The sequence below is a fragment of the Dromiciops gliroides genome, chromosome 5 (assembly GCF_019393635.1).
Source record: "Dromiciops gliroides isolate mDroGli1 chromosome 5, mDroGli1.pri, whole genome shotgun sequence".
Classification (NCBI taxonomy): Eukaryota; Metazoa; Chordata; class Mammalia; order Microbiotheria; family Microbiotheriidae; genus Dromiciops; species Dromiciops gliroides.
This window is the reverse complement of record NC_057865.1, coordinates 287,301,027-287,322,187: the sequence shown is the minus strand read 5'-3', so window position 1 is coordinate 287,322,187 and position 21,161 is coordinate 287,301,027. Positions and strand designations below refer to the sequence as shown.

Below are 21,161 nucleotides of genomic sequence, written 5' to 3'. Positions count from 1 at the left end.
ATTAATAAATGCTTATGGAATGAACGTAAGGACCAAGAGAACTGTCTCAGGGTTGGGGCTGGTATGTGCAGGGCCTGGAGTCAGGAAGACCTGAGCTCAAATTTAGCCTCAAGATACTTACTAGCTGTGTAACCATATGCAAGTCACTTATCCTCAGTCTGCCTCATCTGTAAAACGGGGTGATAATAGCACCGACCTCTCAGGGGTGCTACGAGGAGCAAATCATTGTGAAGTGCTTAGCACATAGTGCTATTTAAAATGTAAGCTATTTATTATTATTGGAAGGGGGCTTTTTTTTTTTGTGCCAACTGAACGTGATGGAGAGAGTCCCGTCAATATCCCTCCTACACCCACAAGCCTGTCTACTCCAGCACTGCCTCCCTCGCCTCCAGATGGGTGATCTTGAGTCATGATGGTTTTCATATTCTGAGCCTAGTACAAGGGTCACCTCCGTCCCCCAACTCCTCCCCTTTCTTTTTGGCTCTCAGCCCATCACTCTCGCTGCGGAGATAAGTACTTCCGGCCCAGGCACCTCTCCAGCCCGGCAAAGAAAGTTTTGCTCCACGCTAATAGGCCACGCCCCTCTACCTTCTTAGAGGAGTAACGGGTTCTTTCTTCCATTGGAGGCTCCGCCTCCACGCTCCTTTTCCTTCATGGAGGAGCAACAGACTGGCTCAGGTTCTGCCCCAGGTAGAACAGGCTCACTCTCACCTTCTTAGAAGAATTCCCCTCTGCCCCGCCTCCCACCAAACCGGGTGAAGTGGAATGAGGGTCGTGTTTAGAGGCAAAGGACTTGGGTTCAAGTCATGTCAACAAGCATTTATTAATCGCCTACTATGTGCCAGGCACTGGGCTAAGTGCTTTACGGGTATTCTCTCATTTGACAACCCTGGAAGGTTGGCGCTGTCATTATCCACTTTTTGCAGTTGAGGAAACTGAGGATAAGTGACTTGCCCAGGGCCACATAGCTAGTAAATGTCTGTCTGAACTCAGATCTTCCTGACTCCAAAGTCAGTGCTCTATTCGCTGTGCCAGGTAGTTATGTAAAAACATGATACAGACAGGACAAATTGGGTGTAATAGACGGAGGATTCAAATCCCAGCACCGATGCTTCCTAGGTACTGAGCATGACCTTCGGAAAGTGTCAGCTTCCCTGGGCCTCAGTTTCATAATCTGTCGAAAGAATTTGGGCCGAATAGGACCAACCTGGGGGTGGGACTCTGGAAGGCCCGTCCCTCGCCAGATAGTCCCGCCCACATACAAGTCCCGCCCCACCAATTCTTTCTTTGAAGAAGAAATGGACCAGTGACCCCGCCCTGGAGAACGGGTCACACCCCCGTACCCTGCTAAGATCCCGGGTCCCGCCCCCAAGGCCAGCGTGCCACGCCCACCCCCCTTTTTAGCCGTCTGCTCCCGCCTCCTCTCCTCTGAGCCCCTCCCCTCGGGATCCGTTCTCCGGCTCCTTCTCCCCGAACTTCGCCCTCCCCGCCTCCCGGAGATTCCCGAACTTTGCCGATTCCTTCCCCGTCGCCCCGGTCGGGCTCGGGCCTTACTGGCTGGAGGCGACGGAGATTGCCGAAGGGCTCGGGTCCCGCCCTCTCCCCGCGGGCCCGCCCCTGCCGGGCTGCTGCGACGGCGGCTCTGCAGCTCCGGGCCAGTCAGCTCGCTCCGGGTCCCGGGCCCCTCCCCCAAATAAACATCCGCCCCCCAGGGATCCCGGACCCGCCCCGCTCCTTTCCTCCGGTCGTGAGTCCTCGAGAGGTGTGTCTGTGTCTGGCTCCCCGGCTGCGAGGGTTTGAGTGTGTGAGACACCCAGAGCGCGGGAGCCGAGCGCGCGGGCGGCGAGCCGGCGGGGTGGGGGGGGCGCGCGCGCGCGGCGGCGGCGGCAGCGGGGGCGCGTGCGTGCTTTCTCCGGCGTGAGCGATCGAGGCCCAGACTCAGAGCGAGGCTCAGGCTGAGACCGAGGCTGCCGGGAGCCCGGCGTGGGGAACCCGGCGGAGCAAGGCCAGCGCGCCAGGGGCCGGCCCGCCGCGCACGCGCACGCGCCCCCGCCCGCCCGCGTGTGTGAGAGAGTGCGCCCGCCTCGGGGAGTCGCTCGCGCGCGCGCGGAGGGGGCGGGGCCGCCGGGAGCCCGTGAGTCGCGACAGTCGCGCGGCCGGTGGCGGGGCGCGGCGCGGTGAGCGTGTGTGAGGGCGCGAGAGGCGGCGGCCTGTCGCGTGTGGCCCGGAGCGGCGGAGGAGGCGAGGCGGGGCTGGCGGGCGGGCGGATGGCGGAAGGGGCCCAGGCTCAGCCGCGGCCGCGGCCGCCGCCGCCCCCGCAGCCCCCCGCGCAGCCCGGCCCCGCGCGGGGAGTCAAGCGGGAGCCCGAGCTGGAGCCGCCGCCCCCGCCGCCGCCGCCCCCGCCGCCCGCGGGCCCCGGCCCCGCTGACCCCGGCCCGGGCAAGCGGCAGCGCACCGACGAAGGGGCGGAGGGCGCGGGGGCGCGGGCCCAGGCGCGGCCCGACGAGGGGTCAGCCGCAGCAGCGGGAGCTGGAGCGGGAGCCGGAGCCGGAGCGGGAGCCGGAGCCGGAGCCGGAGCTGGAGCGGGAGCTGGAGGCAGCGGCATGCAGGTGAGCGGGGCGGGGCCGCCGCCGGGGCACGCTCGAAGGGGGCGGGGCCGCAGGAGCGCCGGGCTGGGGCAGCGGGACACCTGGGGGGGGGGCATCTGGCTAAGGGGAGGGGGACGCTTGGGAGAGTGGCATCTAGCTAAGGGGGAGTGACACACCTTGGGGGTGGCATCTGGCTAGGGGCAGTGACACGCCTGAGGCAGTGGCATATGACTAGGGGGAGCAGAACTCCTACCCTGAGAAGGGGGCACCTGATTTGGGAGGGGGACACCTGGTTTGGGGCATGCTTAAATTTTGGAGGGCAAGCTGCTTTGAGTAAGGGGGTGCTTACCTTTGAAGGCACTCGTCTGGGAAGAGCGTTCTATTTAGGGATGGTTATACCCAGCTTTTCAAAGGCTCTCTGGTTTGGGGGACATTTGTTTTAGGAGGGGGCAAGCTGGTTGCTCAGATATTTGGAAGGCGAGCTAGCTCTGGAGAAAGGGATGCTAGCTTAGGGGGTGGGGCACTCGTTTTTTTGTGGAGAGACACCTGGTTTGGGTGATGGCTAGCTGGTTTTGGGGAAGGAAGCCCCTGGTTTGAAAAGTGGAATCTTTAGATTTTGGAGGGAATGCTAGCTTTGGGGAAGCTGACATTAGCTTTGAAGACACTCATTTCGGGGAGCATCATTTTTGGAAAGATAACTTTTTGGGGAAGGGAACAGCTGGGTTTGGGAACAGGGAGGATACCTTGTTTTTGAGATTTTGAAGTTTGGGGGAGGAGGGCTATGCTAGATTTGGGAGTGACTTGTTTTGGGGGAATTATGGTGACACCTTGTTTGGTGAAGGGAGCATCTAGTTTTAGAGCTGGGGCACAGCTGTTTTTGGAAGGGTTTCATTTTGTTGGCCCATATTTTTGAAATGGGGTGTTTTGGAAGTGTGCTCAAATTTTTGGGACAATTTTTTTGAGAGCACCTCATTTTTTGGGAAGGGACACTGACAGTGGAACATTTGGGAGGGAATTCCCAATTTGGTGATGGAGGAAACTCAGTTTTGGAAATGAGTCGGTGAGGAGTGCTTAATTTTGGGTGGTCTATCCAGTTTTGGAAAGGGAGATTGAATGTTTTAGAAAGGGGAATTCTCATTTTGTCTAAGGGCACCTTGTCTGAAGAGTGGGTGGTATTGAGGTCTAGAGAGAGAGAGAGCTCTGTGTGTGTGTGTGTGTGTGTGTGTGTGAGTGTGTGACCCAGAGGCCCATGGAAACACTGGAGAATGAAAGATAATAAGCCCCCCCCCCCCCCACCGCTTTGGCCATCCCTTTTCTCCATTCTTGAGGAGAAAGGGATGGAAGTAAACTTGGATTTGTTGCTGGGGGCAGGGGAAGGAGAAGGAAGGGACCCCGGGGCCACAGGGTCCACAAGTGGAGGAGGCTGAATGAGGGAAGTTAGACAAGAGAAAAGAGGGGTGGAGAAGGTACTCCTAGAGAGAGTAGAAAGGGGATGTGGCTTAGCTTGTGGGTTAAATCAGTTGTGGGACTTTTAGCAACAGAAGAGTTTAGTAATGTGGTTACAGCTCACTGAGCCTCCTTAACTTGGGGTAGCATGATTGCTGAGACTGAATCAAGAGCCAAGAAGTGTCCCCCGTGCCATGCTTGCTGCATCCATCCCTTTTGGACATACAGCCAGGCTTCCCTGAAAGTTCTTTACCACTTCCTTGTCTTCAAGCCTGAAAGGAAGTTTTCTGGACCTTCAGGATTCTGAGCAGAGAAATTAGGGGTGGAAAGAGTGGGGAGCGTGGTGTTTGGTCTGTGGCAGTGGCTTCAGGGAGGTCGTGGTCTGAGGTCAGAGCCAGAGTACTTCGTGGTTGGGGAGGGGGGCATGGTCTGAGACTGGAAAAGCCTCATTTAGTGTGAGAGGTGGGGGAGTGCTGCTTGCTGTGGTGCACCGATCGTGCAACCAGAACTGTCCATATCCCTTAAAAGTTCAGGCAAACCTTTAACATTTTCTCTGCTTTGCTTCTAGAAATGGCTTGTGCCTATGCATGGCATTTTTTCTGTAGGATTCTTTGCTCTCCTTTAAAGACAGAATCTCTTCTGTAGAAGAGTCTTGTCCTGTTACGTGTTGATTTAAGGGAATTGACCTACTTGTCTCCCTACAGTGCCCTGGGGTCCCAGCAGTGCCCAGACTGAGGGCATTTCTTCTTACTGGATTCTTTTGCTTGGTTTACCTGTTTTGTTCTGAACTTTAGTAGGGAGAAATACTACAGGGAGCTGTAATCTAGGATCCTGGAAACAAACTAGACAGAATGCAGTGGCAGAGGTGTCCCATTGTTAGTGTGAAAGCTGCATGTTGAGCGCTTGGAACTTTGACTGGGGGCTTGGCTGTTAGTTTCTGTAGGACACAGTTCCTTTGGTCACTTGAAAGATTTTTTTCTCTCCCTTAACCTAAAGGAATAATCTCTCTCCAGATTGGCTGAAGATCTTAAATTTGTAAAGTCCCAATGTTCTGGGACCTTGGGGGGATACAGAAGAGGAAATAGATTGAGCAGTTTATTAAGCAATTCTAAGTCTCAGGTTTTTTTTTTCACTGTATTTTCAGATGATGCTTATTTACTTATTTTTTAGTTCCTAAGTTTTCTAGCTATTGTAGTCCAAGGGCATGACAGTAATTGAAGGCTTGCCAGCATCCAGCTCTGTGCTAGGTGTTGGGTGGAATACAAAGAAGTTTCTCTTTGTATAGGAGCTCCTAGAGGGTCTGTCTAGGCGGAATGGTAGGTATAGAGAAGAGATCATAGAAGTTGAGTGGAGGGCTAGGTAGGTGTCTCTTAAGCCTCAAGTAGTTAGGGAAAGTTTCATGGAGGAGGGAGAATGTGACCTTTGATCAAAGGAGCCCAGGGGAAATAACTCAACAATTATACTTAGCCCCTTGTGGCTCTTCCAGGTTCCAGCTTTTCATTCTAATGATTGTGATAATAATTATCTTCAGTGTGAGCTATATGTATATATGTGTGTCTATATATTATATAATTATATAATATATAGACACACACATTCATGTATTTATTGTAGTTCATTGCCTTTTCACAAAGAGGGAAAATTGCATGGGTTAAGGATGGAGTGAACTCAGATTTCATAAGCAGAGGTACATTCTCACCTTCTAACTTAGTTATTCATTCTGTGGCCTTAGGTATGCCAGTTAATTCTTCTGGGCCTCAATTTCTTCATCTGTAAAATGAGGGGCTTGGATTAGTTGATTTCTAAGGCTCCTTTCAACCAACTCTCCCTGATTTGGGGCCGTGTCATCCACTCAAATAGAAATGGGGCAATTAAACATACACAAGGATGCCCATGGACTGCATCTTGACATAGAAAGCCATGGATTCACCTTATCTGTGTCCCATTGTCTTTTTATTTATTTTGTTCAACATTTCCCAAGTGTATTTAGTCTGGTTCTGGTAGTGCTGTGGGTGACTTTCAGGCTTCCCTCCGGATATCTCGACTGGCAGTGTTGGGGATAGGGTGCCTGACCTTCCTGTATCAAGCCTTTTTGTTCTGTGTGTAGATAACGCCAGAGGATCAGAGCCGGAAGGGACCTGTGAGATGCTCCAGTCCACCCCCTTCATTTTACAGATGAGGAAATTGAGGCTGACAGAGGTTAAATGACTTACTTAGGGTCACACAACCAGTAAGCATCTGAAGCCAGGTCTTCTCAAGTCCAATCCTAGTCCTCTGTTCACTTTACCACCTACCTGCTTGTGTCCTACTATTTTTACATGATTGGGAATGGCCGGAGGATTTTATTTATATAGGTAACTCCTGGGGGAGGAAACGCCAGCTACCAGTGCAGGTCAGTGTACATTTATTATTATGCATACTATGTGCCAGGCATTGTGGCAAGCTCTGGAAATACAAAGACAGACAAAAGACAGTCCCCTGCCTTCAGGATGCTCCCAGTCTGATGGGGGAGACAGCCTCCAAACAAGGGTCTATAAAGAAGCTCTGGACAGGAGAAGTAGGAGGTAATGCCCAGACGGAAGGCTCCAGTGTGCAGGGGCTGGGGACTTTATCTGCGACTTGGAGGAAGTCAAGGAAGGTGGCAGGCAGAGAGAAGGAAGAGAATATTGTCTGAGGACCTAGTCTCACCAGATCTGCAGAGGCTCCTTCCTTTTCTTTCATTAACTGTTTGAGAGAGTTTTCTGGGGTATTGAGAGATGAAGGAACTTGCCTATGATAGCACAGGTGATGTGTGTTTGAGTTGGGACTTGAACTCAGGGCTTTCTGGCTTTGAGGCCACCTCTTTGTCTACTATGCCATAGTGGTTCTCATGTTATAAAAGTTGACATTTATATAATGCTTTGAGGTTTGTAAAACTCTTTACGTACATTATTAATTCATTGGAGTGTCACATTTGTCCTCTAGAGAGGGGGTTTTACAGGTATTTAGTCCCTGTTTTACGGAAGAGGAAGCTGGGGTTCACAGGATTGCAGTGACTTAGCCTTGGTCATGTAGCTGGTTTTGGAGATGGAATTTGAACTCATACCTCTAGTGGGTGACTCAAGCTGCCCTTCTTCTTTCCACTCCATGTGGATGTACTAGAGGGCAGTCAGACACTGCTGCTTGTAACCTGTTCAGCTCGTGTTCCTCGATGAAATATACTCTAGAAGTTTGATCGCCTGCCTGATGATTGGCCCTCACCAATCTGACCTAGTACTGTTTGTTTCTTGTAAAGTCCACCTGGGCCCCTTTCCCTCTATCATCTTTCAGTGACTATTCCCGGGTGCTTTTTTGTGCCTGCATGCTTCATGGAGTTCTTTCCTAAGGAAATTGCCCTTGTTGGGGCTGGTATGGGATGTCCTTGGTATCACAATGTAGAACACTTGGAAGATTCTCACTAAAGGTTTATTTTGTTTTGTGGGGCAGTGAGGGTTAAGTGACTTGCCCAGGGTCACACAGCTAGTAAGTGTCAAGTGTCTGAGGTCAGATTTGAAATCAGGTCCTCTTGAATCCAGGGCTGGTGCTTTATCTACCTCTCCACCTAGCTGCTCCACTAAAGGGTTTTTGAAATGAATTGAGTTGACTGTATTTTATCTTACTTGATTGTATAACATCCTGGTGAAAACCATGGAGAAATGCTGAATCCCAGAGATGAAGGCACCTTGATGAAATTCCCCTCCCTTCTCAATGATAATAATCATAGGACTTAGATCTTGTAGGAACCTTAAAGGTCAACTAGTTCAGTCTCCATATTTTGCAGATGAAGAAACTGAGGCCTAGTGGGAGAAGGGATTGAGCCCAGTCCCTACAAGTAGTAGGTAATACAGTTGAGATTCAAACCTGGTCTTCTGACTCCATGAGATACCCACAGACCCCTCTAAATCCCACTTCATAGACTGAGGGAACCAGAAGGTTTTTTCTAAAGTATTGAGTAGGGTCCTAAAGTTCAGAGTTCTATTTTCCAAAGAGCTAGTGGTGGTCAGGTGGGAGTGGGGTATCTAGGAAGTTGGATTTACTGTCTCTTTGCAAGAAATCATTAGTTTCTAGAATGTAATTTTAGGAGAGTTGAGAAGATCCTTAGTGTTTATGTTGTAATTTTGGGTTCAGAATATATCCCTAGAAGAGAGCCAAATGATTAGGATCTTAGCAGATCCAGTCTGTAATATGTGAAAATCTCCAAAAGAGGAATGGATGGAAGAGGGACTGAGAACAATTCTACTGCTGCAATACAATGTTCTACAGCCAAACTGTGGCAGGTAAGGGACGAAGACGCCTTGAACAACTGAAATGTATTTGGGGAAATGGGATCAGTTGTTAAAGGGAAAATGTACCTGGAAAATTTATTTTTTAATTATTCATTAAACTTCATCTCTATTACAGTATAGCCTTTAACACAGTGGCCTAGAGGATGCCTCTCCTTCTGCCCCCCCCCCCCCCCCATTTTGGCATCCTTAGTGAGCAGACTGATGCCTTTCACCCAGCAGGTGCTTAAGAAATATTTGTTGAACTGAATATAAACCGCGTAAATTAGGGACCTAATTTAGGGAAGCTTAGCTTGATATAGGCAATCTTTTCTTTTATAAAAATGGATCTTCCCAGGGAAATTTAAAATTTGATTTATGAAAAGGTAATTCAACTACTAGTAAACATATATCAGGTAAACCTAACCATACTTATGTTGCTAGAGCTTTTAGGAAAAACTCCTGTGGTGTGATGGGAAAGAGTGATTCTAGGCTGCATCTCTTTACCAAATGGATGTCTTTGTGCTTTGGATCACTCTCCTTTCCCTATCTAGCCATCCCTGATAACAAGGCACTAAAAGAAAGGGAAGAGAGCCTTTCAGCAAAATCGAGTAACCCCTCAGCTCTCCTCCACTCCCCTGCCCCCGCCTCGACAAAGGAGGGAGGAAGGGAGGTGTGCTTTCTCCTTTCTCCAGAGGCCTTTCCTTCTTTCTGGATTTGACTGGATAGAGCTTTTAGTTTTACATTGTCCTTGGTAAAACACAACATATTTTCATGGTTTTTCTTCTAAAAACAACATTGTGAACAACAATGATCCTTTGATTCATAGGGGAATAACATGGTTTTGTAAGTGGAGAAACTGAGGCATTATGAAGTAGAAGTGATACCAGGCTTCACATGGAAGATAGTGAATGTGGAACTGAGAGAGTGATTCTATGTGAGGATTACAGTAGGCTTTGAATTAGTTCATTTAGGATGTGTGGTTATTCAATGCTAGACAGTTAAACTAGGGGGTATAAAGATAGATAGCTCAGGGCCCTTCAAAGCTTTAACCAGCTCTAAGTTAACTAACTTGGAGCAGTGCAAATTGTGCTGTTTGTTCTAATCAGCTTTTTTAAGGGTAAGGGGAGTATGGTGTTGCTTGTGGCAGCACCTGACTGAGAAGATTTGCACCCCCTGACCCCCATACAATGGTGGTGAGACCACATGAGTGTGTGGCAACTCCTGGTTTTCTTGGGGATGGGGTGGGCAGTGGTACATAGCCCTGCCACCCTAAGTTGTTGTTGGGTGCCCCCTCCCCTCAATAGAAGATGCGTTCCAGTGGGGGAGATGAGAAATGCCCACACAGCTTGAACACCAGTGTGTTGTGAATACAGAATTAGAAGGGGATTCCAGATAGAATTATTCCACAGGATGAGTCCAGGTGTCTGCCTTCACTGGAGTTTCCTTCCTCCATGGTCTCCTTGTGTGAAGGCAGCAGAGATTAGCTAGCTTTGACATTGATCATACTGTAAAGAAAGTTGGCCTCTGGACCTCCAGCTTGTACTACCTAGAGTAGCATTCTACTCATCATTCTCCACGGGGTGGACAGGGAATTTGACAGCTCATACACACCTGCTTTCAATTAATGTTTGCGTACAGGAAACCGAGGATCAGATTGCCTTGTCCCCCACTCCCATCCCAGTCACCCGTTATTTTCAGAGAGCCTTCCTTCACCTTTAGCTCTGACATCAATGGAGAGCTGAAACAGCCTTGGAACATTACACAGGACGGGGTTAGTTATAGTCTGCATGTAAGCCTGTAAAGCAGGCCCTGAGAAGAATCTGAAGAGGAGCCTGAGAATGACAAAGAAGCCTGATTGATGACCCCTTTCTGTTGAGAGGCCATCTAGGACTCCTAGCTCAACAACCTTCAGAAATCTGCTGAAGGGAGAACCAACCCTGCCACTCCATCGGCTCCTCTGACCAGAGTACAGGCAGCTTGACATCTGACTCCACCCTCCAAGCAGGAATCTTTTGGGATTTTATGCCCCACTGTTCCCAAATCGGGAACAGTCATTATAGCTTTCTGATTTTTTTCTCCCTGAAAGGAATAAGTCAACTACCCTGCCATTAGCAAAAGAAACTGGATGTGAGGATGTGACTAGGCTTTACCAGCTCATCCCCCCACCCCAGCACATACCAGCAAACAAAAGAGACTCTCCTGTGATGAGCACTCTGCTTCTTTCCAGCCCTGTAAGTGGGGTCACTGGATCAATAAGGCTGGCCCAACTCGAGGTCAATGACTTGGACAGGAAGCTCCAAAGTTTACATGACAGGTTACTAAGTATGTCTGGTACACCCCCATGGGGATTGCAATCCAGTAAGGCCCAGGGTGGACCAACACATCTTCAATAGACGTGTCCTAAAACCTCATCACTCTTTGGGACTAGGAAAATGGGGTGGGGAAGATAAGTTGGGGTTCTGCATGAAGAAAGGATTCAGGCTGTCACTCCCAGGGATAAGTAAACATCAAACGGAAGAGTGGGGTTACGCAGGACCTGAAAATCTCAGGTCATTTAACTTTTGATTTTCTGTCAATTTGATGATCTTCAAAGTACCTCCCATCTCTGATTCTATGAATAACTTGATTGTTAGAACTTGACTGAATAAACTCATTAATGGGCAAAATAATAATAGTTCAAATTTATAAAGCACTTTAAAGTTCAAATTTTCTTCATTGCCATTTTATAGATAGGGAAAGTGAGGGACATGGAACCCCAATACCTTGCTCAAGGTCACAGGAGCCATGACTCAAACTGAACTCTTCTAACTTTAATGTCGGTCTGCTTTCTACTGCCTCACACTTACCTACCAGTATAAGTAATCAGACAGTGTAAGAGCTGAAGAACCAAGGAAGTTAGGCTCAGTCTTCACTCAGATCCAAACCTCCAAAGGAGATTTGTTCCCAAGATGCCTTAACAGAGTTGGTGCTTTCTTCATAGGAGCTTATGAAGTGATTTAATGAACATCAGGTATCAGAGCTCACACTTGCGACTAATTTCCCAATCCACTTTACCAACCCCAAATTATTGAAATATGTCCCGGATTCATATGACAGGCCTGATGGGATTTGTCCCAATCCTGGCCCAAGCAGCTTTGCACAACCCTCCTAACAGGATCAGTACCACTCAAAGGGGATTATCTAAACCGATCAGAGATGGATTAGATGAGGAAGCCTTAGCCAGTAAGCTGCCTGCTGGTCTGGAGACTGAAGGAGAGAAGAATAAGAACCCCAATGCTGCTAGGGGCACACTCAGCTCCTCACCCTGTCTGTTTCTTCAGACTCCAGTCACTACCATTTGTGAGCCCGTGGCTGTACCTGAATAAAGACAACTCCGCCTTATAACCTGAGTGGAGCTCGCTGCACCCACATAAACCGACAGAGTTTGAAGAAACCGACTTGCTGAAGTCATCCTGTCTCTCTGAGTTCTGGAAATTGTCAATGCCTGTGACATCAAGTTGGAGAATTACCAGGCAATCCCTGTTTACCCTGTAGAGAATGATGAGTGGAATGCCTAGCCCAGCTTTCTTTACAAGATACATATCAAATCTCTAGCTAACCTTTGTTGCTATCCGGTGTCAGCTTGGAGAAGCACCAATGGCAAGGAGACTAGAACCCACGAGGAAGCTTACTTCAGTGACAGCCGCCACCTGCAGTCATCTGGAGTAATAATTCTATTTATCTAGAATCCTCTTTCTAATTGTATGTTTACAATATACTTGTGTCAAAGCCTCTTTTGTGAAATTTTGGTTAAAGGAAGAAGAACATGCAGAAGAGAGAGGCAAGAACCCTGTTCCAATTCTGTCTTGATGCCCGGGTTACTGCAGTGATGTGGGGGTATGGTTATCCTGAGATAATCCTTGTATTTGGGATGAGAACCGCTTTGCTAATCTGCAGCCCTAATCTTTCCCTCTGTTCCTCGATGATTCTTAGGTGTTCTAACTGACGTTTCTCAATCAAAAATACAAAGCTGATAGCCATTATACAATGTGCATATAATGGTTTGTTTTTTTTTCAGATTTCATGTTTGAAAAAGTGAGGAAACTTTATTGGTTTGTTGAAACTCAGTTTTGAAGGCAGACATGGTAGAGTTCCTACAGGTACCTCCCTTCCCAGCTCCTTATCCCTGCCCTGCCTCCTGCCAGGCTGCTAACTGTCCCCCTTTTCTGCTACTTTTTTTTTTAAGAAAAAAAATAATTTTTAAGTTAATAAGCACGTAACTATTCTGACCTTGTACTAGACCCCTTCCTCCCTGCACTGAGCATTAATAAATGCTTGTTGACTGAGCAAATTTTAAAAAAAGAACCAAACAAGCCTGCAAAGTAAAGCTCTCAGTACCATAACTGCCCAAAGAAGAGGTAATTAGCACATTTCCTTTATCTCAGTAGGAAAGCAGGGAACGCTCACGGAGGTCTTGCCAATACAGTTTTCTTCATACAGTCTCTTCTGGGTTGGGTACCTTCATGGTGGTTCTTATTGCAGTGTGATGACCACAGGAAAGAATATTTCTTGTAGCTGTTACCCCTCCAGGGAGTACCTGTGAGTGAGCCAGCTTTGCATTTACCAGCATCTTTCTTCTTGTTGTTTTTTCAAGAGCATGAATGTCAAGATTGACATGATTCAGCTTCTTGTCGTCTATGTCCCCTTGTTGGCCATTGGTCAGAGATCTCACATTGAGAGTCTCAGCGGTTAAATTAATGTTTGTTGTTGGTAAAAAACAAACCCCAAACCCCAAACCCTGTCATTCTTAGCATCCTCTACATGCTTTCATGCTATCTTGTCACAGTCACTGCTGAGGTAGAAGGGGGCCACAAGGGTGGAGACATTTTGGATTTTTCTTTGTTTCCTAGGTTGTGTGTGTGTGTGTGTGTTCAGTTGTTTTGCAGTCATGTCTGACTCTCCATGACCCCATCTGGAGTTTTCTTGGCAGAGATGCTGGGGTGCTTGGCCATTTCTTTCTCCAGCTCATTTTGCAGATGAGGAAACTAAGGCAAACAGGGTAAAGTGACTTGCCCAGGGTCACACAGCTGGAAAGTGTCTGAGGTCAGATTTGAACTCAGGAAGATGAGTCTTCCTGACTCTAGGCCCAGGGCCCTATCCACTGTGTCGTCTACCTGCCATGATTGCTCAGATTGCCATGACATGCCCCCCCCTCCCCCCAGCCCCCAACCCCCACAAATAATTGCCAGGTGAACAGCCCACTGGTATGGCTTCTGTTTTTGTTTATAAAAAAGGTGCGGCCATCAGTCCTCTCATGTATATCTTGCCACTGGATCCAGATGTGAGGCTTCTCCCTCACTTGAGTCATGACATCACCTTCCCGATGTCATAGTCCTCTTCGAGAAACAGCAACGACTATAAAATGGGGATAGTGCCTATCTCACACGGTAGTTGTGAGGATTAGATGTGATAATGTGTTCAAAGGACTTTGCAAAATTTAAACCCCAATTAAAATGATCTGAAATCATTTGCCTTTTAGTGTTGTTTTTGTTTACATTATTGTAGTTATGGTGGATATGCTGTTTTCCTGGTTTTGCTTCATTTTGCCTTACTTCATTCAAGTCTCCCAGGTTTATATGGTCTTCATTTCTTACATAGTATAGTCAGTTATGTGCCAGGTGCTGTGCTCATAAGCACCGAGGAAACAGATGAAAGTGAAGCTGTTTGTCCCTTCAAGAAACTGATAACATTCTAATAGGTATACACACACACACACACGTATATGCACAGTTTACATGGTCTCTGCAGAACACATGCTGAATGAGCATAATGTGGTTTTGGGAGGGAGCATACTAGTGGTTTTGGGGACCTGGAAGGATCTTCCTTTTACTTCCTGTTGAAGGTGACCCTTGAGCTGAATCTTGAAAGAAGTGAGGGATGCCAAGAGGTGGAGGTGAGGAGGGAGGGAGGGCTCCAGGCATGGGGGCACGGAGGAGGAGGGTAAGGCCCAGAGATGGGAGGAGGAGTTTAATGTGTGTAATAGCAGGTAAACCATTGTGGCCAATAGGGAGAAGTATGGGGTAAAAAGACCAGAAAGGAGTCAGGGAGCCACGTTGTGAAGAGAAGGTTACATTTTCTCAGAAAGCTAATAGTGGTAAAAGGCCACTGGAGTTTATTGAGTCGTAGGTGATGTCGATTTGATGGCTTTGGGGAGGAGGATGGATTGGAGTGGGTTGAGGCTTGAGAGGAGACTAGAGGAGAGACTGAGGTGAGAATTGATGGGACTGAACTACGCTGGTGGTGATTGTATGAGAGAGAAGGGGATAGAGACTAGGAACGATATTCCATTGTATCCATATACCCATGGCTTGTTTAGCTACTTGATTCCATTTTTTGCTACCTCAAAAAGTTCTCGTGTGTGTGTGTGTGTGTGTGTGTGTGTGTCCTTTCTTTTTTGTCTTTGACCTCCTTGGGCTAGATCTTTGTTCACTTTTGATTTTTTTTTTGGGTGGTGCAATGAGGGTTAAGTGACTTACCCAGGGTCACACAGCTAGTGTCAAGTGTCTGAGGCTGGATTTGAACTCAGGTCCTCCTGAATCCAGGGCCAGTGCTTTATCCACTGTGCCACCTAGCTGCCCCCTCTTTGTTCACTTTTGTCCCAGGTTAGATCCTTCCATAACTTGGGTATTCTTTTGTCCTGCCTTCCTGGCACTGTTGATCTATGTAGGACCTTTTCAGAGAGGAGTCTCTTCTGGGGAGCCTCTGAATGAATAAAGTTAGGATCTCAGGAGGGCATAAGAGTAATTCTCTGCTACTCTCCTATAGCTTTTTATGCACACACATGACATCCAGCTGTTGGAGCTGGAAAGCCCAGGGCACCAAGAATATTGATATCTGCCATTCAGGAAGCAGTTGACATTCTTGAATGACCAAATGCAGATAAACCTTGTTTTCCTCAGGGTAGAAAATGACTATGGAAGTTTAGAATTTTCACATAAGATGAATTCCTGGTCTTACTAAAACCTAATTCCTTAGCTAATTCAAGCTCTCAAATATAGCTTTCTGGGTGGTAGTTTTTCCCCCTTTGATGCTGGCTCCTAAGTTTTTTTTCCAAAGTGGGGAAAAAAGTATCTTTGTATCAGGTAATTGGAAACTTTCTTCCAGGGATGTGGTTTTTGAAGAGGGATATGGTCTATTTTTGTCTTTCTGGCTAGATTGGTTGTGTCACATCATAACTGCTTCTTCTACAATCCAAGTACTTTTTAATTTGGGGAATGGATGGAAAAAGCTAGTAACTATGTGAGGTGGAGGGTAGGCAGTAGAGCGGTTTTAACACGTTCAGTCCAGCTTTGGGAACGTGTCAGGGAAGTGTCAGGGGCAAAGTTAGCATTTCTAGAGGCAGTGTCCAGATGTTAGGTATTGCCAGAACAGGCCAACTTTGACCTCTTGGAACTGACTAGGGATCCTGCTGCTCTTGAGCCACAGTGCTGAGGCTCATGGGAGGTTCTTACTGCTTTATTTTGGGAAACTTTTGCCACTGGAAATTGGCAGCTGTCCTGGGGGAGGGGTAGTCATTGCTGTCCCTGTAATGATGTCTTGCAGTATTCTTACAAAGATGTCATTTAAGGAGCTCAACTCAGGGTGTGTGGGCTGTCATGAGACACTAGGGCTTTGGGGTCACTTTTTCTGGAAATTGTTGGGACTTTTTAATGGGTCTGCTCTGTTTATTTTGGATTCTTCAGGCAAAGAGAGATGCCACAGCATAGGTAGCCCTCCTGACGTGACTTAGAGACAGCTGTCGTAGAGTGAAATGAACACTGACTTTGAAGTCAGAGAATCTGGTTCAGATCTCCCTTATACTACTCATTAACTACTATGTGCAGGGAACTGATCTGAGCCTCAGTTTCCTCATCTGTAAAACGGGAGTGCTAATGCTTTCATTATTTGCCCCATAGGCTCATAGAGGTACAGATGGAAGGGACCTTAGAGAGCATCTAGTTTAACCCGCTCATTTTACAGATGAGGTCCAGGGCGATGAGACTTGTTCGGATTTCTGTGAGAAAAGTGCTCCAGAAATGTGTGTAGTTGTCATTTGACAGAAAACGGTTTCAGTTCCCTCAGTCCTGGTGATTTTTATCTTTTGTTACGTTGGAAAGCGTAGAGGATTTGGAGTTAGAGGACTTGAGTTCACATCTCCGCTTTGCTGAATAATAGCTGTGTAACTTGAAGCTAGTCATTGAATCTTCCACGTGTGAGAGGAGGGGGTTGGATTGGGTGATCTCACAAGCCCCCTCCAGCTCTTGATCTCAGCGTGTGTGCTCTGTGTCCTGCAGCAGTTATGTGTCCCTTGGCCATTCTGGATGTCATAGATTTTGGTTGGAGAAGAAAAAGGGACTGTAGATGTTTAATTGAGCATTTTACCCTTCTCCTCTTCCCCCTCCTGGAAGGAAGCGTCTGCTTTTGAGACTTCCTGGTCCCCAGTCAGTTTGAACATGTCGCTTCAACAGCTTCCACCTGCTGTTGGTATATTCCCAGGAGATAGGAGAGAACGGAACAGGATCAGATGATTTCCGAGTTGGGCTTGGCAAGACTGGATGACGCTCCCTGCTGGTCCTGAGTTCCCACAAAACCTCCTTCGTTGATTGGAACCTGTGAAAGGACATTGTCGCTGTCAGTATCTGGCACATAGGATTGGAGATTCTTCGGCAACCTCAGGAAGTCCTAAAATGGTTGCTTCCTGCAGTGGGGGCTGGGGAGGGGGTGGCAAAGATTGCTGGGAAGTTAGTAGTATGAGTTGTGTCTTCAGCCCTCTTGCCTTATGCTATTGTACTTGTGCGTGTGAGAGACAGACACATACAGAGGCAGAGGCTGCCAAATTGAAATGTGTGATGTGAGTGCCCAACTGTCCCTTGAGTTGGCCATTTCACACATAAATGTGTGTCAGTTCTTTTTTTTTAAATTAAAAATTTTTTTTTTTTAGTGAGACAATTGGGGTTAAGAGACTTGCCCAGGGTCACACAGCTAGTAAGTGTTAAGTGTCTGAGACCGGATTTGAACTCAGGTACTCCTGACTCCAGGGCCAGTGCTCTACCCACTGCGCCACCTAGCTGCCCCAATGTGTGTCAGTTCTTGTGTGTGTATCTATATATTAGAGTCCAAAAGTCTCTATCCCTGATGGTATCAGGACGATCTCGCTTTCATTGTTTCATTGTTTCCTGCAGAGGCAGTATGTTTGATGAGGTGTATGATGCCTGGCACAGAGTAGGTGCTTAATAAATACTTGTTGAAGGATCGAAGAGATCTATGGACTTTGAGACAGGAGATCTGGTACTAGTCACATCCTTGGTGCTTATTATTTGTATGGCCTTGAGTATGTCACAGTCTCTCTTTGGGATTCATTTCCTCAGATATAAAATGAAGGCATTGAAAAACTAAGGCCCTTCTACATCTGAGGTTTTATCATTTCATATTTTTTGGCTGATGTCTGACATATTTGGAAAATCAGTTTTTTGACTGGAAAAGTCTGTTTCCATTGGTTGATATCAAGGACTTGACATTGGAAGGGATGTCATCTCTATTTTCACCTTCCTCCCTCTGTGATCCCATGATTGATTTCTGCATCATAAGTCATCCTTTATCGTTACAGTGTATCTCTCATGCTTAGTGAGTGGTTTGTTTTGATGATGATGGCCACGTGGGATAATGTCAGGAGGAACACTGAATTTAGAATCAGAAGTCCTTGGTTTTACCACTTTTACCAGCTCTTCGGCCTTTAGCAAGCCAATGAACTGATCTGGATTCAGTTTTCTCATCTGTCAGATGAGAATGGTAACACTGGCCTTGCCTATCAGTCACATGAAATGATATAATAGACAGACTTAGGAAAGCACATTGTTAACCTAAACATGTTATGTGGATGGAAATAGGATTAGTAGTAGTTATTATCAACAAATTCCTCCCCTGCTTCCAACCCCAGAAGCATTTTGTCTTTGGGTTTCTTGTTTGTTTTTGTGGGGCATTGAGGGTTAAGTGACTTGCCCAGGGTCACACAGCTAGTAAGTGCCAAGTGTCTGAGGCTGGATTTGAACTCAGGTCCTCCTGAATCCAGGGCCAGTGCTTTATCCACTGATATGATTCGGGGCAGCTAGGTTTTGAAGTGGATAGAGTACTGGCTCTGAAGTTGGGAGGATATGAGTTCAAATCTCACCTCATACACTTACTAGCTGGGTGACCCTGAGCAAGTCACATAATCCTAATTGTTTTAAACATCCAGGGCTATCTCCAGTAGTCCTGATGTATATCTTGCCACTGGACCTCACTTATATCCAATTTATTGCAAAGTCATGACATCACCTCCCGATGGCCTCTTTGAGAACGAAGGACAAACAACCACAATGATTGATGATTAACTGATTTATCTGGATGTTAACTAGCTTCAAACTTTAGTTAGTATTAACACATACATGCATGCAAAAGTCTTTCAGAGGGGTGCTTCTTAGGGACCATTAATGATTTTGGTCAGCTGTATTTTAAAAATGCTTAGATTACTGGGTGGTATGCAGTTTTCTCTTGCTTTTAAAATTTTACCATTCTTTTTAAAAATTTTGAATTTCAAATCCTCTCCCTCTCTCCAACCTCTCCCCCACCCATTGAGAAGACAAGCAAAATATGATATCAGTTACATGTTAAGTCATGCAAAACATGTTTCTATATTAGCCATGTTACCAAAAAAAAGCAAGAAAAATAAAGTGAAAAAACATGCTTTATTGTGCACTCAGTTGATCAGTTCTCACTCTGGCGATAGATAGTATACATCATCATGATTCCTTTGGTATTGTCTTGGATTATTGTATTGCTGAGAAGAGTTAAGTCATTCACAGTTGATCATTGTACAATTTGCTGTTACTGTGTAAAAAGTTCTCCTGGTTCTGTTCACTTCATTTTTTGCCCAAGGTCACACAGCTAGTAAGTGTTAAATGTCTGAGGCCGGATTTGAACTCAGGTACTCCTGACTCCAGGGCCAGTGCTCTATCCACTGCACCACCTAGCTGCCCCCCCATATCATTTCTTACAGCACGATAGTATTCTTGTGGCACAATGATATTCCATTACAATCATATACCACAACTTGTTCAGTCATTCTCCAATTGTTGAGCATCCCCATAATTTGCATTTCTTTGCTATCATAAAATAATGTTTTTTTTCTTTAACTCTTGTTTTGGGTTTGTCTTTCTAGGAGCAATTTGGAATAGATACTCCTTGTGGGCTGACTTTTTCTATCTCTTGAAGCCTTTTTTGAGACCCATGTTTCTAGTTTCATTGAATAAGTTATAGAAGTTAATTGTCGTCTTATTATTTGAGGTTCAGTGTGACTTTTTTTTGTTTACTTGGTGTTTTAGTGCTGTTGTTGTTCAGTCATTTCAGTTGTGTCCTATTCTGTTTTTGTTTTTGTTTTTTTGCAGGGCAATGAGGGTTAAGTGACTTGCCCAGGGTCACACATCTAGTGTCAAGTGTCTGAGGCTGGATTTGAACTCAGGTCCTCCTGAATCCAAGGCCAGTGCTTTATCCACTACGCCATCTAGCTGCCCCAGTTGTGTTCTATTCTTTGTGATCCCATTTGGGTCTGGGCAAAGACACTAGAGTGGTTTGCCATTTCTTTCTCCAGCTCATTTTACAGATGAAAAAACAGAGGCAAAGAGGTGACTTGCCCATGGTCACATAGCTAGTAAGTGTCTGAGGTCAGATTTGAACTCAGGAAGGTGGTTTCCTGACTCCAGGCCCAGATTCTATCCACTGTGTCACCTAGCTTCCTGTTTTAGTACTGGACACACACACACACACACACACACACACACACACACACACACACACACACCCCTTGTTGAATGATTTTTATTTCATAGACCCACAGAACTGGAATGAACCATAAGAGATTGTCTGGTCCCAGACTCCCCATTTTCAACCAAGGGTTCTTAAATTAAAGCTTAACTTTTTTTCTGTGTGCTGGACCCCATTTGGCAGTCATTCTGTTGAAGCCTATGGACTGCTTCTCAGAATCATGGTTTTTAAAAAAGTGCATCGAATAACCAACCCTACAGTTAGAAAGTTCTTTCTGTCCAAACAAAAGTTTAGTCATCGGTGTTACAAAGTTGTATGGTTTCTTTTGTGGAAGTTCAGATGGTTGATTGTAGCCTTGATAGATTTTAATTTTCATTTTAGAGTTTTAGGACTTTTAGAAATGCCATGGCTAAAAAAGCCTCCTGGGGCCAGCCCTGGGGCAAGTTGCTTAGTGAAACTGGTCCTAGGAGGATGGACTGATGCATGTCCATGCCCCCCTTGGTAGGAGGACCACAGAGCTTGTGCTGTGACTCAGAGAACCTAAGGATTTCAGTGGTTTGCTTGATTTCGTGTAAGCTGGTTTCTTTTTATTTTATTTTCCATGAATAGAGCATACATGCTCTGCACAATTCATTGTTTTGGATTTGTGATCTCATCTGTATGGACACTCTGATCATAAAAATTGCACCCCACCCCTGTTAACCTCTTATTGTTTTGTGCTACTCTTGTCTCTATCTTTCTGCAAATTTTCTTGGGGGTGGGTGGTGAGGGCATTTCCTAATGTGCTAATGGTCTTTATGCAGGTCTTTTAACATTATGTGAGTACCAGTGAAAGCCATGGGCTGTCTCTCTGTTAATCTTCACTCTCACTCTATGACTGGCAGACCACTTTCCCCCACTCACAGCTGTTTAATCCTATATTTTATGACACATCTTGTGCATGAGTTTTGGTTGGTAAGGTACTTTGAACTATTAATATTTACCTATGTTTCTTCATTGCCTTTTGGGGAGCCCCAGATTTTGTATC

At 46.5% G+C, this 21,161-nt stretch overlaps 1 protein-coding gene across 26 annotated transcripts in view; it reads left to right on the top strand.

Annotated features, from left to right (window-relative positions):
- Window positions 1-2,252: 2,252 nt before the first annotated feature.
- The window catches only part of RBFOX2 (RNA binding fox-1 homolog 2), a 305,017-nt gene continuing 286,108 nt past the window's right edge, over window positions 2,253-21,161 (top strand). For all 26 annotated transcript variants that reach the window (XM_043966382.1, XM_043966384.1, XM_043966378.1 and 23 more), the window contains exon 1: window positions 2,253-2,609. In XM_043966382.1, coding sequence (XP_043822317.1) covers window positions 2,268-2,609 — 342 coding nt within the window. In that variant the 5' untranslated portion in view covers window positions 2,253-2,267. The remainder of the gene's footprint in view (window positions 2,610-21,161) is intronic.